The sequence below is a fragment of the Acanthamoeba castellanii genome (assembly GCF_000313135.1).
Source record: "Acanthamoeba castellanii str. Neff unplaced genomic scaffold scf7180000084729, whole genome shotgun sequence".
Taxonomy (NCBI): Eukaryota; Discosea; order Longamoebia; family Acanthamoebidae; genus Acanthamoeba; species Acanthamoeba castellanii.
In genome coordinates this window covers 258,262-272,217 of record NW_004457390.1, presented here as the reverse complement: position 1 = coordinate 272,217, position 13,956 = coordinate 258,262, and the positions used below count along the sequence as shown (strand labels likewise).

Below are 13,956 nucleotides of genomic sequence, written 5' to 3'. Positions count from 1 at the left end.
AGCTGCACTCGGCCTTGGGGCGTGACCTGCTTGTCTCTCTTTTTCCTGCTCGTCGTTGCTGGCTTTCTTCTGAAATGCCTGGCATTCTTCAATTTTCTTTTCGCTCCCCGTTCACTAAACTCGCTCCTGCCGGTACGAGCGGACCGTGGGCTGGGGGCACTCTTGATGTACACTTCTTTTGTGGTTCTTGTTACACTTGCGTGGACTTGACACGGTGAATGTCGGCTGTACATGATCACATGGGAGTTGGTTCCCGCTCACTCGGAGCGAGGAGAGCCCACAACTCCTGCAGCTCCTGGTCCAAGGGTTCGTTGCGCTCGCCGCCTGTGTTTGCGCGAGTGCCACCGCCGGCTATGCTGCCGGCGAAGTCGGAGAGCTCGCCGATCGGCGCTCCTATGAGGCCCGGCAGACCGGAGGTGTAGAGCAGGCTCGAGAAGGAGGACGAGGGCGAGGGTGCGGGAGCGAGAGATGAGGTGGAGATGAAAGGCGAAGAGAAGGTGGCACATGCCGGGTTGAAGAAGTTGGTCGTGGCGGCGAAGGAAGACGGCGTTGCGATCGTGCGAGCAGACGACGACAAGGCAGGCGGGGTGTTGGAGAGAGACGATATCGTGGTGATGGTAGAGGCTGGCATGGTAGATGACGAGGAAGGGGAGCTCGCCGATGATGACGGGGACGTGGACACCGCGGTTGTGGTGTTCTCGGCGCCGTCGTCGTCGTCAGAATCTCCGTCCTTCGGCACCAGGCTGAGAGTGGCACCGCCGCGCCGATTACGGTTAAGAATGAGGGCGATCTTGTTGCTGTCCGGCTGCGCGGTCGGAGGCAGTTCCTCGGTCTTGTCAATGATGGAGATCCACCACTTGGCCTGCGCCACGAAAAAGAGATCAATCAGTGCACTGTGATATTGATAAAGATGGTGGAATTGCTTCGTGGCGGCTGGGTTGCGACGTACATTTCCTTTGGCGTTGTAGAAGACCTGGTTGCGGGAGAAGAGTCTGAGAAGGCGCTTGCGGTTGCCCTTGCGCGTGACGGCGTTGAGGAAGATGTCGCCAACGGGCTTGTCGGATTTCGCAGTCAGGTAGGCCCTGATCGGCTGCTCCAATGCGAACCAGCATGGGGCGCCCACCAGCTCGTGCTACATAACAAACAACATCGTGCGCGTGTCAGTAATTGCAACTGCCGAACCCCGAGACGCTCACACACGAAGAGAGATCCATACCAGGAGGGTGCCCAGAAGAGCGCAGCAAGCCGGGTTGGCGTAGGTGGTCACCGGCACCGTGAGGTCCTCCTCCGGGGTTGGATCAAAGATCCTTCTCACGATGAACGCTTTCCTGTTGACAGTCCCGGATAACAGCCGGTGAGCAAGAAGTGCCATACAGGAAACAACATAGTTGAACCCCAGAGTCGCGTACCGAAGGTCATCGATGAGAAATGGCACCTGCTCGGAGATGATGTCGTAGTCGAGAAGAAACGGGAGGTCCTTGAGGATCTCCTTGCGGATGTAGAGCGGGGAGGCCGAGAAAGAGGGAGGAGACGAGGACCACGGGGAGATGAACGGTGTGGTGGCCGTCGTGAGCGTGGTCGACAGCGAATCGATCTTGCGCTCGCTTGACGAGAGCCGGCGGTCGACCTTCTCGCAGAAGAAGGCCAGCTTCTCGTTAAGCACTCTGTTCTCCTTCCGCAACTCCCGCATCTCGTCGATCAGCATGCTGACGTTCGTAGACTCTTCCTCGCCATCGTTCTCTCTGCTGCGCCTGTCACTGTGCGCGTGCCGGCTGCTGCCGCTGCCGCTGCTGTGGTTTCGGTGATGGCTGTGGTGGCTGTGATGCCGGCTGCTGTTGCTGTTGTTGTGTTGGTGGCGTCTCGCGGCAGCGAAGCCAGCAGACTCGATGTGGTGCTCCACGTCGAGGGGAGAAGAGGAAGAAGCGGACGAGGAGGAAGACAAAGGAGACGAGTGAGGCGAGTCTGAAGGAGACGACGATTGAGGGAACAGCGAGTGATAGGCCTGCTGCTGGAGTGGAATGCTGGGGAACGAGGGATGAAACGTCGCCGTGTTGCCGCTGTGGGCTCCGCCATCACCATCTGTTCTCGTCGGGTGTTCTGCTCAACGCACGCGGGCAACGTGAAGTGAGCTTTCGAAACACAAAGAAGATGAAGAAGAAGAAGGGAGAAGGGACAGAGAGTAGGAGCTCACCTTCATTGATACGTGCGCGCTTCTCGAGGAGCTCTTCGCCTTCAATGGGGTTTTTTCGGGGCCGCCCCCGCTTCTTCCTTTCCACGTTGACGCAATGGTCCGGCCGTCCCAACGCATTGCATCGTTTACACGGCCGCTCCCTGTACGCCGGCGTACAAACAACAAACGTGAGAAACGTGGAATCGTGTCAGGCCGCGAGTGGCCGCGGGAACACAACACACACCACCGGCACGAATTGTGAAGTGCAGGTTTGGGGGGGGGGGAAGAGGAGAAGGACAAGGAGGGTAGCATGCGCACCCATTGCATGTGGCATGAACAAGGCGGCACGGCAGGCAGGCCTTGTTCCATTCAGTCATTCCAGAACCGTCCATTGCGTGTTCTCAGAGTCAGGTGGCACAAAGGGAAAGAACGCTCTCGGCCTGAGCGTCTCGTCAGGCTCGTTGTTGTTAGTCAGTTGAAAAGAAAAAGAGAACGCGTCGGCGACCCGCACCTCTTCCTTCCCGCTGTTTCTGCGGGCAGCGGATCTCTCTCCTTCCGTGAGCCCCGCATTGGCAGCCCACCCTTGGGCCACGTTTCCGAGTGGCGGATTTTCGGAACATTTCGCTTTCGTTGAAATTCACTCTCTCCGCCAATTACATCGTCCAGGAGGAATAGTGTGATCACACACTATGTTGGAATACGATGCGTTGTTGGAGACCGGACTTTGGCAAATATTAAAGTATGTATTTGTGTACAGGACAGATCGAGTATACTTACAAGAAGGGGTGGAAGTCAAGGGTGTTGCATCTCGATGACATTTGGGTCTAGGAGACCTTGGCGTTCGTGCTCTGCTCCGCCTTCCGATGCTGCCCTTCGCAGGTCTCCTCGCGCGGTTGCGGGCAGGACGCTGAGACAGATAGCGCAGCGGGCTCCTCCATGGGTCCGACGAACCGCTCCACCACCAGGATCCACAACTTGGCCTGTACCGTCGGTGGTGAGTAGCGGAAGTCTCGGTCACTGATGGAAGGAGCGAGGGAACGTACGATGCCGTTGCGGTCGTAAAAGAGCTGGTTCTTGGTGAGGCTCTGTACCATGCGCCCACCGATCGGCCGCACCAGAGGGAGGAAGCAGAGATCGCCGACGGGTCGCGGGCACTTCTTGGCGAGGAACCAACGCAGCGGCTCATCCTGGGCCTTGTAGCACAGCGTGCCCACGATCTCATGCTAGACGCGGAGGAAACAATCGGTGAGACAACCCGCGCAAGGCCAAGCTTTCAATTCGTTTGACACACACACATGAGGGGATGCCTTACCGGAGCGGTCCGTACAAAGCTACAGAAGGCAGGGCTGGCGTAGATGCTGACGGGAAGAGACTGGGCCTGTGGGGTGAGGGTAGTCAGTCTCAGCCGTGGTGATGAAGCCCAGGAACAGGGGATGCACGTACCGCGTCTTGCGTGGGTTCAAACAGCCTGCGCACGATAAACGGCTTGCTGCATGACGAAAGAGGCGAGAGTAAGCGACTGGCCTGCCCATCGCCACACGAGAGCACGCAGAAGAAGTGAATGAGTGGCGCACCTCAAATCATCGATCACGAACCCATCGGGATTGGCGAAGTCAATGTCGTCGGCCCAGTCGAGCAGGAAGGGGAGCTCACGGAAGAGCTCCGGCCGTGGGTGGTTCTGGCTGGGCGCTGGCTCGTCGGCAAGCGACGACGAGGGCGGGGTGAAAGCGGCCCCCCAGTTGCCCGCGGGCTCGAGCCGTGTCGACACGAGATGGCTGAGCTCGCTGACCCTCTTCTCCCCGCGGTCCATCCTCTCGTTAAAGGTCTGCCAGATCGTGTCGATCGATTCGCGCAGGTCCTCGTTGGCCTTCTTGAGCTCGCCCACCTGATCGGTCATCATGCCGAACAGGCTCTTCACCAGCTGCGCGTCGGCCGCATCGCCGGAGAGCGACGACGAAGAGGAGTGAGGAGATGAGCATGTGCAATCGTGATCGTGATCGTGGTCGTGCCCATCTTCGGCATCGAAGCCGTCGTACTCGTGATCGAAGCCATCACGAAACTCGAATGACGGCGATGGGAGTGGTGGGTAGGCGTCATCGCAGCTCACCAGCGGGATGGGTGGTTGCTGTGGCTGTTGAGTTGGGAGAGAGAGCGGGAGTGGCGGCTGCGGCGGCGGTGGCGACGCTGCGTTGAGGGATGAAGGCAGAGGCCGTGGCTGCGAGATCATGGCGAAGGGGGCGTCAACAACAGGGAATGCGAGGAATGCGTCGGAGTCAGTGGTGGCAACGCCAATCGGGTCGAGGTCGTCGATCCACGAGTAGACCGGATCGAGAAGCAGCGGCAGCTGCTCGTCGTCCACACAGCCCTCGTGCGAAGCCTCGGGCGAGACGGGTCCTGCTCACCGACCGCTGGTGGTGAGCGTCAACGGTCACCACCAGGCAATGTGGATGGTGGTGGGAGGTACCGGAATGTGCAGGGGGTTGCTCTTGTGGCTCAGCTCGTGGCCGCTTCGTGATGGTGTCCGAGGTGGTGTCGGGGACAGCGGGTACGGTGGTGGTCTCTGGCGGCAGCGGCATCTTCCTCTTCTTTCCCGCCACTACACTACTCCTGTAGTCTCGGTAGTCGTCGTCATCTTTGCTGTCGTCTTCGTCGTCGTCGTCCTCTTCTTCGTCTGACGATGAAGATGGAGAGAACGCCTCTGTGTCGGCCCTTCTGACGCTGACTCTCCTTCGGTTGCTGCTCCTTCTCTCGCCGTAGCTGTCGTCGTGGTAGGGATGGGCTGGTTGCTTCCTCGGCCGCATCGCCCTCTGAGTCGCCGCATTCTCCCAGTTGCCGCCCAGGTTCTTTTGTGGCCGCTGGGCCGTCGAGGCAACCGTCGCAGGGTTGGAAGCTGCTACGGTGGCGGGCCTGTTCTTCGGCGGACGGCCCCTTCTCTTCTTTTCAACGTTGATGCATGTAGAGGGTTTGCCCAGCTTGACACACCGCCTGCACGGCCTCTTCCTGGAATGACGACGCGGTGATGGAGAGATGAGCCCACTTTTTGCCCGCAGGAACGACCACCAATGAAAATTGAGGGCCAGAGTTCCCAAGGACCAGGAGCAGCGTCTGGTGGGCTAACGTAGGCCATGAAGTGGCCTGGGGCCAGCCAACGTATGTTGTAGCTCTCTTTTTGATTCTTATTTGTTTTGAATTTTTTGTTGTTTTGCTGGCACGTGGGAGAGATAACTTATCTAAGTTGAGTTAGGTTGCGTACCCATCGCATGTGGTGTGCACCAGCCGGCAAGGCAAGCAGGCCTTATTCCACTGCTCCATCAGCGTGTTGTTTCTGGTCGAGTTTGGCCAAGTGCTCTCGCGTGACGCGCGCCTTTGCCAAGAAAAGCGGCACAATGCCAGACAACGCCGCTCCGCCCGCCGATGCGAGCAATCGTGCGGGGGGGGGGGAGGTGCTTCTTCGCCCTGTTCCTGGAGTGCACGGGCGCGGGTTTGTCCGCGAGGGCAAGCTCCGCCGGGGCAATGTCGGACGCACTCCTAAGTATCCGACCACACCAATCACCAGCCGCATAAAAAGTGCCGATGGCGGGGTAGTGGCGGGGCGGAGGAGCCCACGGACCGCGGCGATCCGGCCTGCCCGGAATATGAGCTGACATTTGGGGGAAGCAGGCACGAAACGCCGCTTTAATCCACCAGTCGGCTTAGCCTTGGTCGACTTCGTGCTGGTCACCCCACGGCCCGCTTTGCCCGTTCTTCTTCGAACACTGTCGTTTCCCCCAGTCAATCATCGACACGCACGCCAAGATGATGACCCACGGCGCAGTGTGCGCCGGTGATCACCGCGAACAGAAAGCGATCAATTAAAATGCAAAACATGCAGCACGCTTTTTGGCGGGAATATAGCTTGAATTTTTTTGCAGACAGACACTTCTCTCGCCGCAAGTGGCAGTGACCGGCGCGCTCGGCTGCCCTCTTACGCTTCCGGCAGTTCGTCGTCCACACTCGATTCAGTACAATACAATGCGTCGTGGGCTTGCTTCCTCCATCTCCCTCCGCTCCAGCGCGATTGCCAGGGGTGGTGTGAGCGTTTTGCCGCGTATGGCCGCTTCTTCACCCCTTCACAGCACCACTTCCACCTGCCTTTGCGCCAGGTGCGCCCCCTTCGCAGAATTGCGCGTGCTTGAAGGAGTAATCTCTCAATTGCTCTTTCTCGCTGCAGATGCGCTACTGCCACCACTCTGCCCCAGCGATCAATCAGCACAGATGACAAGCTCAAGGATGAAATGTGCGTGCAATCAACCCCCCCCCCCAATAGCGCCCTGTTCTGAAGGCGTGCTGGCTTGTTTGTTCGTCAAAGGCTTCGTATGAGGGAGTCCTACAACGACTTGATCAACGGCAACAAAGAATGGGTTGCGCAACAGCTGGAGAAGGACCCTGACCTGTTCAAGCGCTTGTCTGCCGGCCAGAGCCCGCAAGTCCTCTGGATCGGCTGCTCGGACTCGCGCGTCCCTGCCAACGTCATCACCGGAAGCGACCCGGGTAAGTGCACCTCCCCCCCTTCGTCTAAACGTGCGTTCATCCTCACCCACCTGCGACTGACTCGCACCGCGCACAGGCTCCATCTTTGTGCACAGAAACATTGCCAACACGGTCGTGCACACTGACATGAACCTTCTCTCGGTGCTGCAGTACGCCGTGGATGTTCTCCAGGTACACTTACCGCTCTACACCGTAGCTCGTATTGCCCAGTTTGCCCCTCCCCTCAGCGCGCTTTGGCGCTCGTGCTGACGTATAATGTCAGGTCAAGCACGTCATCGTGTGTGGGCACTATGGCTGTGGAGGTGTTATTGCCTCCATGACCAACAATCAGTTTGGTATGGTGGATAACTGGCTGAGGTATTGTCCGCGTCAAGCAAAACTGGCCACTGCTCACACTCGCGCTGGCGTACGATCTCTGACCATCCATTTCTTATCTGCAGGAACCTCAAGGACGAATACATGCTCCACAGAGAGGAGCTGGAGAGCATTCCTAATGACGCGGACAGGGCCAAGAGGATGACCGAGCTTCACGTCATTGAAGGTAAAAACACTGCTGCCGTAAGCAGTCCCCTATTAATTCGCTGACCCAATTGTGTGTAGGAGTGTACAACGTGTGCCGCACCTCGATCATTAAGGACGCGTGGGAGAGGAGGAAGAGCGCGAACGTTTTCCCCCATGTCCACGGCTGGGTCTACGGCATTCACGACGGCTTTGTCCGAGGTAGGAGACCCTTTGCTTTGCTCTTGTCACCTGGCCAGCGTACTTAACAGCCTCGCCTGTGTGTGTCTGTCTGTATGTCTGTCTCTCCACCCGCAAGACCTCAACGTGAGTGTGCGCGGACCCGACGATGTCCCCCTTCTCGTGCGCAAGCCCGTCAACCCCAGCAAGTGCTGATCCAACACGCGTGGATAAAGTCGCGAGTTGTTGTTGGCACCGGTGAACTCCGGTGATTACGTAAGAAGAAGCCCAGCAACGGGGTCGACGTTGCTTGTTGGTGGCTTGGGTGTCCTTGCCACCACCAACCACGGCGTTGTGCCGACAGTTTAATATCGAGGGTATCTGCTCCCGGGCGTTCGATTCATTGTCCCATACCTTACCTCTACTCATCATGAAGACCACCCTCTCGTTTGCCCTTCTCGGGCTTGTCCTCTGCGCATGTGCGGCGCAAGCGGCCACGGGCTCCTACACGCTGTCCTCGGACTCGCCGCCCCAGATAACCCTTGACCTCGCCTCCGAGCCTGGCGCCAGGGTCTTCAACGCAACGGAAATGCAGCCTACTGACGGCTTCGGCACGCCCACCAAGCTCGCGATCGACGTCGGCGACTTCAGCATAGATTTCTACGGCGAGAAGATTACCAATTTCACCCTCAGCTTTGCGGGCTTCATCGCCTTTGGCGAAATCTACGGCAACGAGACCAAGGACCCGTCCTTCCCACTCGCCGACTGCCCCTTCCCCAGCCGCCCGAGCAAGCTGGCGGACTTCGCCTTCTACCAGGGCTTGGCGTTCGCCTGGTCCCAGTACGATTGGTCCGAAGGGGGGAACGTCGCCTACAAGGTCTACCCCGCCGGCTCGTGTCCCTACACGGCGAAGGCGGCACAGGCGTGCCTCGTCGTGCAGGCCACCGTCCTCCCCTACTATGGCCTCTCTGCGGAGAAAGGCCTGGGCAACGCCACCGCCTTCATCTTCTCCTCGGGCGACTTCCTCGTCCAGGTGGATAGTTCCTCCACCGGCAACTGGGGCAACCAGCGGTCCGACTCCGTTGGCGTCATCTTCGGCATCCAAGACGTTCTGAAGGGCCAGGGCGTTACCTACCCCGGCGAGCAGTACTGCAACGCCACCGCTACGGCCGGCTGGGAATCGGTCACCAACGCCACCACCCTCTACCCCGGCCAAACGTTCGGCTTCTACATCACCGCCCCGTGCCCCTCCGGCCAAGTCATCCGCCCCAACGGCCTCGGCTGCTACAAGGCCCCGACATCCAGCGCCGCCAAGAGCACGGCTGCCTGGATCGACTCCATCGTCGACCTCTTCCTATAGAAGATCGCATCTTGTTGTTCAGATTTGATGAATTTTCTCCCGACGACCAGTGTCGCTAAGGAACCATAAATTATTTATTTAGTGTATTTATGTATATTTTTATATTTATATTTATTTGTTTTGGTTTCACCCTTTCTACTTCGCTGGTCGCGTGGCGATCATCGCCCACACGCGATGGGGGATGAAGAGAGGCTCGTCGGGAGCGTGTTCGCGCAGGAGGGCGTCCAGCTCGCGGTCGAAGCGGGCGACCTGATCAGGCGTGAGGGCCGCAGCTATGCCACCCATCGCCCGCAAGCGGCCTCTGCGCACACACAGATGAGATGGGCCATCAGGCCTGATGGAAGGGAGGGGGCAGGCGCAAGCCATCAGTACCGCCAAGCCTCGTGGGAGTAGGGCACGCTCACGTCGAACGAAAAGGTCTCGATGTGGGTGAACCCACATTCAGCAGCGTCGATGGTCCACTGTGGGTAGAAGCCCGTCCCTCCGTTCATGTTCCACTCTGCGTACGGAAACAGTTAGAAGGAGTTGGCAGGTCAGTGAAGCCACATGTGTGGGCTGGGGGTGACGTGCTCGGGTTATGCCGGAGAACGAGCTGCTCGGTGCGCCAAGCAATGCTGCCCTTGATCGGCAGCCAATCAAAGTGGCAAATGACGAGACGCCCTCCCTCCACCAGCAGCCGCGCCACTTCCTGGAGCCCGCGGGCGCGTTGAGCAAAGAGACGTCAGGGGAGGGGACCACTCCCCCCTACTGTGGACAGTACGTACCGCAAAGGCCTTGTGCGAGTCGAACCAGTGCCAGCACGTGCCGGCGGTGACCACCTCGAAGGAGGCGGTGGGGAGCTGCGTGTCTTCGGTCTTGCCCTGCACGTAGGTGACGCGCACGCCCTCCTTCTCGTCGAGCGCCTTCGCGCCTTCCATCATCTCCGCCGAAGGATCGAGCCCCGTGACGGAGCACCCACGCTTGGCCAGCTGCCTGCAAACCAACCCAAACCAACCGCATGACCGCCACCGATCCATCGTTAGCGCTCTCAGAGGCCCCCGTGTAGAGCAGGGAGGGAGCTAGTGGGCATTTGCCTGGCGACGGTGCCGGTGCCGGTGCCGATGTCGAGCACGCGCTGGTCGGGCAGGCCGACGCCAAACGACCGCTCCAGCCGCACGAACAGCTCTGCTGGGAAGCCCGCTCGATACCTGAACCACCACGTCAGTATCGTGCGGGGGGGGGGTGGAGAGAAAAGAACCCAGCTTGCCAGGTTGCCTCACCTCGTGTAGTCGGAGGCTGTACGGCCCCAGTCGATCTTGTTCTCTTGGCCGTACTCGTAGGCCTTGCGTGCTCCCTCCGCCTGCTTCTCCATGGTGCAATGGACAATAAATAAGTTGTTTTAGGCCGACGGACGTCACACAACGGAGAAGCAGGCAAAATAAATCAACGTTGCTTCAGCACACGGCGCACATTGAGACTCGTGAACAGGCGAGGGTGAATGTTTTGTTGCTTTATCTACATACTAAGTGCAGCACAAACGCGTGCGGTGGGCCGCCAGTGCCCACCCTTCGTGTGGCGGAGCAAAAGGCCGGCACGGAAGGCAGGCGGGAGTTGTTGCAATCAGAGGGCGTGCATCTCAAAGCTGCGATCGCCGTCCTGTCGCTTCCTGCGCTGCGGCACGAGCGGCTTGCTCATCACCGCCTGCTCGTGGAAACTCTGCTGGACCTGTTCCAAAGACGCGAGTGTCAGAGGGGCCGTGCGGGGAGTGGATGATGGGGTGGGAGGAGTACGGAGAGGAGAGACGAGGCCCAGGGCGCGATGGGCGGCTGCATGTTTCGTTCCGCGAACTGCGCCCACGAGCTGCCCATGGCCCAGTTGCCCGACGAGCCCCAGGGTGCGGCCGTGGAGGCGCCCAGCCCGCCCTGCGCCCAGTTGCGCCCGAACAAGCCCTGGCTCTGTCCCATCTACACGCGAAGGTGAGAAAGATTGCAAAAAAGGAGAGTGCTCGGCCTCCATGGGGGAGGGGATGAAGCGAACCTCGTTCGAGGACCCGAATCGGCTCGATGTGTTCAAGTGGCGTGAGAGGTTGTCCAGCAGACGTTGGCCTGGTCGCGCTGGTTGCCACGTCGGGTAGTGTTCCTGTGTGCGTGCGTGCGGTCGATTTAGGGTCGTGTGCCAAGGCGAGATGCGGCTGACAAAGGTGTGTGTGGTGTGGTGTGTGGTGTGTGTATAGAGGGGAAGACATACGACAAAATTGAGGAGCGATTTCTCCATCTTTCCGTTGCGTGAGCTGCGCGTGGCGGCCCGGACCTCCTCCTCAAAGTCATGCGGGTGCTGCTGCTGCTCCTCCTCTCCCTCACTCTCGATGCCCGCTGCACTCGGCGCCCCCTCGTCCTTCTCCTTGCCCTTGTCGAGCGGCGACTCCGCGTCGATGCCGCTGCCCCACTCGGGATCGCCCAGCTTGTCCAGGGCGCTGTCGAGGTTGCCAAACGAGCACACGTAGCCTACGTACATAGACCCGATAGAAAATGAAAATGTTCGTCAACCACCCCCCAGCCAACACTCTCGAGCCGTGCACGGGGGGAAGCCGCACGCACCTACGCCCTCGACGTTATCGGTGCACTTCTGGAAGAACTGGATGATGGCAACTGTTGGGTGGTTGGTGGGGGGGGGGAAGAGCGGGTTAGCTGTGTGCGACGCGGAGGGGGGTGGTGCGGTGTGAAGTGCGCACGGGTGGACTGGCGAGAAGCGGTGGAGAAGAAGAGGATGAAGGGCCCCACGAGTATGGCGGCCAGCTCCCGCAGCAACGACGTGGCCTTAAATTCGTAGAGCTCGGCCACCTGGTGTCGAGCAGAGAAGTGAATGCAAAGAAGTGAGTGAGATACGACTGGCCGGGATGAAAGTTGTGGGCTTGGAGGCGCGGGGGGTGGGGGGTGGGGTAGGAGGAACCTCGTCCCGGACTTCCCATGTGTTCTCGCTTCCCACCCAGCTGTCGGGCTTGTGGTGCGTCAACGTAACAAGTGTATCGAGATCGGGAGCTGTAGGTGGCATGGCGCACACATGTGAACACACCGGTCAATGAACAACGAATCGTGTGCGAACGGGTGGGTGGGGCGTACCGGGAGCGAAGGCTTGTCGTTCGTCGGGGATATGTGCGCGCGAGAGGGCGACAATGGTGCCCAACACGCCCAGCCACCAGACGAGCGATCTGTACCGACCAAAAGGGTTCAGCAACATATTTTTTTTAATCAAGAAATGCCTATATAAATAATTGTTTATATATGAATATCAAAATAATAATAGAAATAAAAATGGAGGGAAAATCGACATAAAGGGGCGGGGAGGGGAGGGTACCGCCCTACGACGTGGGACGTGAGGAGGGTGTCCTCGTCGAGCAGGGCCATGAGGATGAGCACGGCAACAAACGCGCCGGCGACGAATCGGATGAAGCGCGCGATCAGCGTTACGGAGTAGGGCTGGAAGTGCGACAGGTACTTCTCCGCGGCGTCGGACGCCTTGGACAGGCGCTGTGGCGCGGCGAGGAAACGAAACAGTAGTGAACCCAACGTAAAGTGGCAGCAGGGAACGCAGGCGAGCGCGCACTTGACGGCGTAACGTTACCTCGTGCAGCATGTGCGGCAGCTCGTTGTACTCCCAGAGCCGCCAGCGAGCGGACCGGCTCCAGTTTCGGGCCGCCAGGGTGAAGGAGGGCCGATTGCGGAGCTCTTCGCCATACCTTCCGGTTCACCGAGAACGAGAAGGTGAGACTTTGATCGGGGGAGGGGGAGGTCTGGGGCGAAGGGCGTACCGCAAGAAGAAATACATGGTAAGGAAGATGAGCACAAAGGGCGTCAAGAAGAAGCCGGCCACGGCGAACACGCGCAGGTGCAGCTGCAGCGAACGAGCCGTGCGCTGCAACACGATTGTGCGTCGTTGTTAGTACCAGGGACTCTGATCGCGGGCCACCAATGCAGCGCTGCGGATTTGGGTGTCGTCGATTGGAGGCGTACCTCCAAGTTCTCGGGCTGCAGGATCTTCTTGCGCACCGAATGAGCTCCAAACACGGTGTAGCCGAGTACAAACGACAGGCTGCCGGCAGCCCACACGAAACGAAGCGAAACGAGTCAGCAAGGTTGGCATCATACGAATGACGTGCCACAAAGAGGTTCATGTTGGGCGGGTTCAAGTACCACCACTCGAGCGTCTTGCTCCAGAAGGAGCACAGGCCCAGAAACGGCAGCCGGATAGAGAAGGAGACGATGCCCTGGTTGACCAGCGCGATCATGTAGTTCTGCCTTCGCATGATGCGCTGGACCACGTCTGTGTGCACGGCGCGAACGGAAAGGTGAGACGAGACCAGTGACGTTGCACCACTTCACCTCTCACGCGCCCGGCGTGCATGCATGCGGCAAGACGAACCGAGTGGTGTGAGCTCGTCCTTGACGATCACCAGCCGGCGGTTGGCCGCGACTTTGGTGAGCCGGTCCACGACTTCGTGCCACTCCATCGTCTGTATCTTGTCGTCGTTGATCCGCAGGGCCTGGTTGTAGAAGCGCTTGATCTCCCGCTTGTCTCTGACCTCGCTCAGGAACTGGAAGAACTGCAGCAGCCAGAACAGCAGGAAGAGCGCCAAGCACACCGCCACGAACGGGTGCAGTCTGACAGCCGACAAGGCCACGCGGTGAGCGCCCCAGGGCCTTAGAGTCACGAATTGGGAGGGTACCTGCTCAGCTCGAGAGGAAGCAGAGCCTGGCCGAGGTCGTTGGTGGAGAAGAGCGTGTGGTAGTCGACGTAGGTGACCAAGAAGGTGGGAAAGAGAATGACGAAGGCTAGTGTACTGTGCAAAGACAACACCCGTGTGAAGACCAGAGGCGCGCAGATCAAGAGAGATGGTGAAGTGGTGATGTTGGCGTGTACCACAGATTGAGAGCCCGGGCGAGGAAAATGGCCCCGAAACCCTTGTGCTGGTAGTAGTCGTAGACCTACAGGGGGGGGGGGTCAATCGCGAAAAGGTTGGGGTGCTTAGAGTGGTGATTGCAGATGCAGGATTGGTGCACGAGCGTGTACCCTGGTGAAAAACTGATCAAGGTTTTGCACGGGACCCTCCACAACCTCCATTTCATCTTCTATGGAATTGGGGTCGCCCAAAGGCGGCAGATTCGCGCCAACCGCGTCCCCACTGCCCAGAAGGGATGTTCTGCTCGAGGTGGCCTCGTCGCCCATCTCACCTTCCATTCCC

General features: G+C 59.3%; 6 protein-coding genes across 6 annotated transcripts; 2 read left to right on the top strand and 4 right to left on the bottom strand.

Annotated features, from left to right (window-relative positions):
* Positions 1-235: 235 nt before the first annotated feature.
* Positions 236-2,562, bottom strand: ACA1_164770 (fungal Zn(2)-Cys(6) binuclear cluster domain containing protein; the record flags this gene model as incomplete). Its single annotated transcript, XM_004337561.1, has 6 exons — positions 236-862; positions 950-1,132; positions 1,217-1,328; positions 1,410-2,100; positions 2,192-2,331; positions 2,489-2,562. 6 exons carry the CDS (start codon positions 2,560-2,562, stop codon positions 236-238), a joined length of 1,827 nt encoding a protein of 608 aa, XP_004337609.1.
* Positions 2,563-2,994: 432 nt separating this feature from the next.
* Positions 2,995-4,971, bottom strand: ACA1_164760 (uncharacterized protein; the record flags this gene model as incomplete). The annotated part of the gene is made up of 6 exons (XM_004337560.1): positions 2,995-3,150; positions 3,214-3,393; positions 3,483-3,548; positions 3,614-3,659; positions 3,745-4,564; positions 4,635-4,971. The coding sequence occupies 6 exons, from the start codon at positions 4,969-4,971 to the stop codon at positions 2,995-2,997; spliced, it is 1,605 nt and encodes a 534-aa protein (XP_004337608.1).
* A 1,210-nt stretch (positions 4,972-6,181) lies between these two features.
* ACA1_164750 (carbonate dehydratase) lies at positions 6,182-7,594 on the top strand (the record flags this gene model as incomplete). Its single annotated transcript, XM_004337559.1, has 8 exons — positions 6,182-6,312; positions 6,381-6,446; positions 6,519-6,700; positions 6,777-6,871; positions 6,963-7,057; positions 7,141-7,241; positions 7,301-7,420; positions 7,518-7,594. The coding sequence occupies 8 exons, from the start codon at positions 6,182-6,184 to the stop codon at positions 7,592-7,594; spliced, it is 867 nt and encodes a 288-aa protein (XP_004337607.1).
* Positions 7,595-7,808: 214 nt separating this feature from the next.
* Positions 7,809-8,738, top strand: ACA1_164740 (uncharacterized protein; the record flags this gene model as incomplete). Its single annotated transcript, XM_004337558.1, has 1 exon — positions 7,809-8,738. The coding sequence occupies one exon, from the start codon at positions 7,809-7,811 to the stop codon at positions 8,736-8,738; it is 930 nt and encodes a 309-aa protein (XP_004337606.1).
* A 135-nt stretch (positions 8,739-8,873) lies between these two features.
* ACA1_164730 (methyltransferase type 11, putative) lies at positions 8,874-10,089 on the bottom strand (the record flags this gene model as incomplete). The annotated part of the gene is made up of 6 exons (XM_004337557.1): positions 8,874-9,039; positions 9,111-9,235; positions 9,328-9,426; positions 9,503-9,706; positions 9,820-9,925; positions 9,998-10,089. 6 exons carry the CDS (start codon positions 10,087-10,089, stop codon positions 8,874-8,876), a joined length of 792 nt encoding a protein of 263 aa, XP_004337605.1.
* Positions 10,090-10,337: 248 nt separating this feature from the next.
* ACA1_164720 (autophagy protein 9, putative) lies at positions 10,338-13,835 on the bottom strand (the record flags this gene model as incomplete). The annotated part of the gene is made up of 17 exons (XM_004337556.1): positions 10,338-10,442; positions 10,508-10,681; positions 10,755-10,856; positions 10,965-11,221; positions 11,315-11,365; positions 11,449-11,557; positions 11,667-11,755; positions 11,837-11,925; positions 12,072-12,244; positions 12,339-12,453; positions 12,526-12,608; positions 12,728-12,806; positions 12,863-13,037; positions 13,137-13,375; positions 13,441-13,554; positions 13,635-13,699; positions 13,785-13,835. 17 exons carry the CDS (start codon positions 13,833-13,835, stop codon positions 10,338-10,340), a joined length of 2,070 nt encoding a protein of 689 aa, XP_004337604.1.
* Positions 13,836-13,956: the final 121 nt, after the last annotated feature.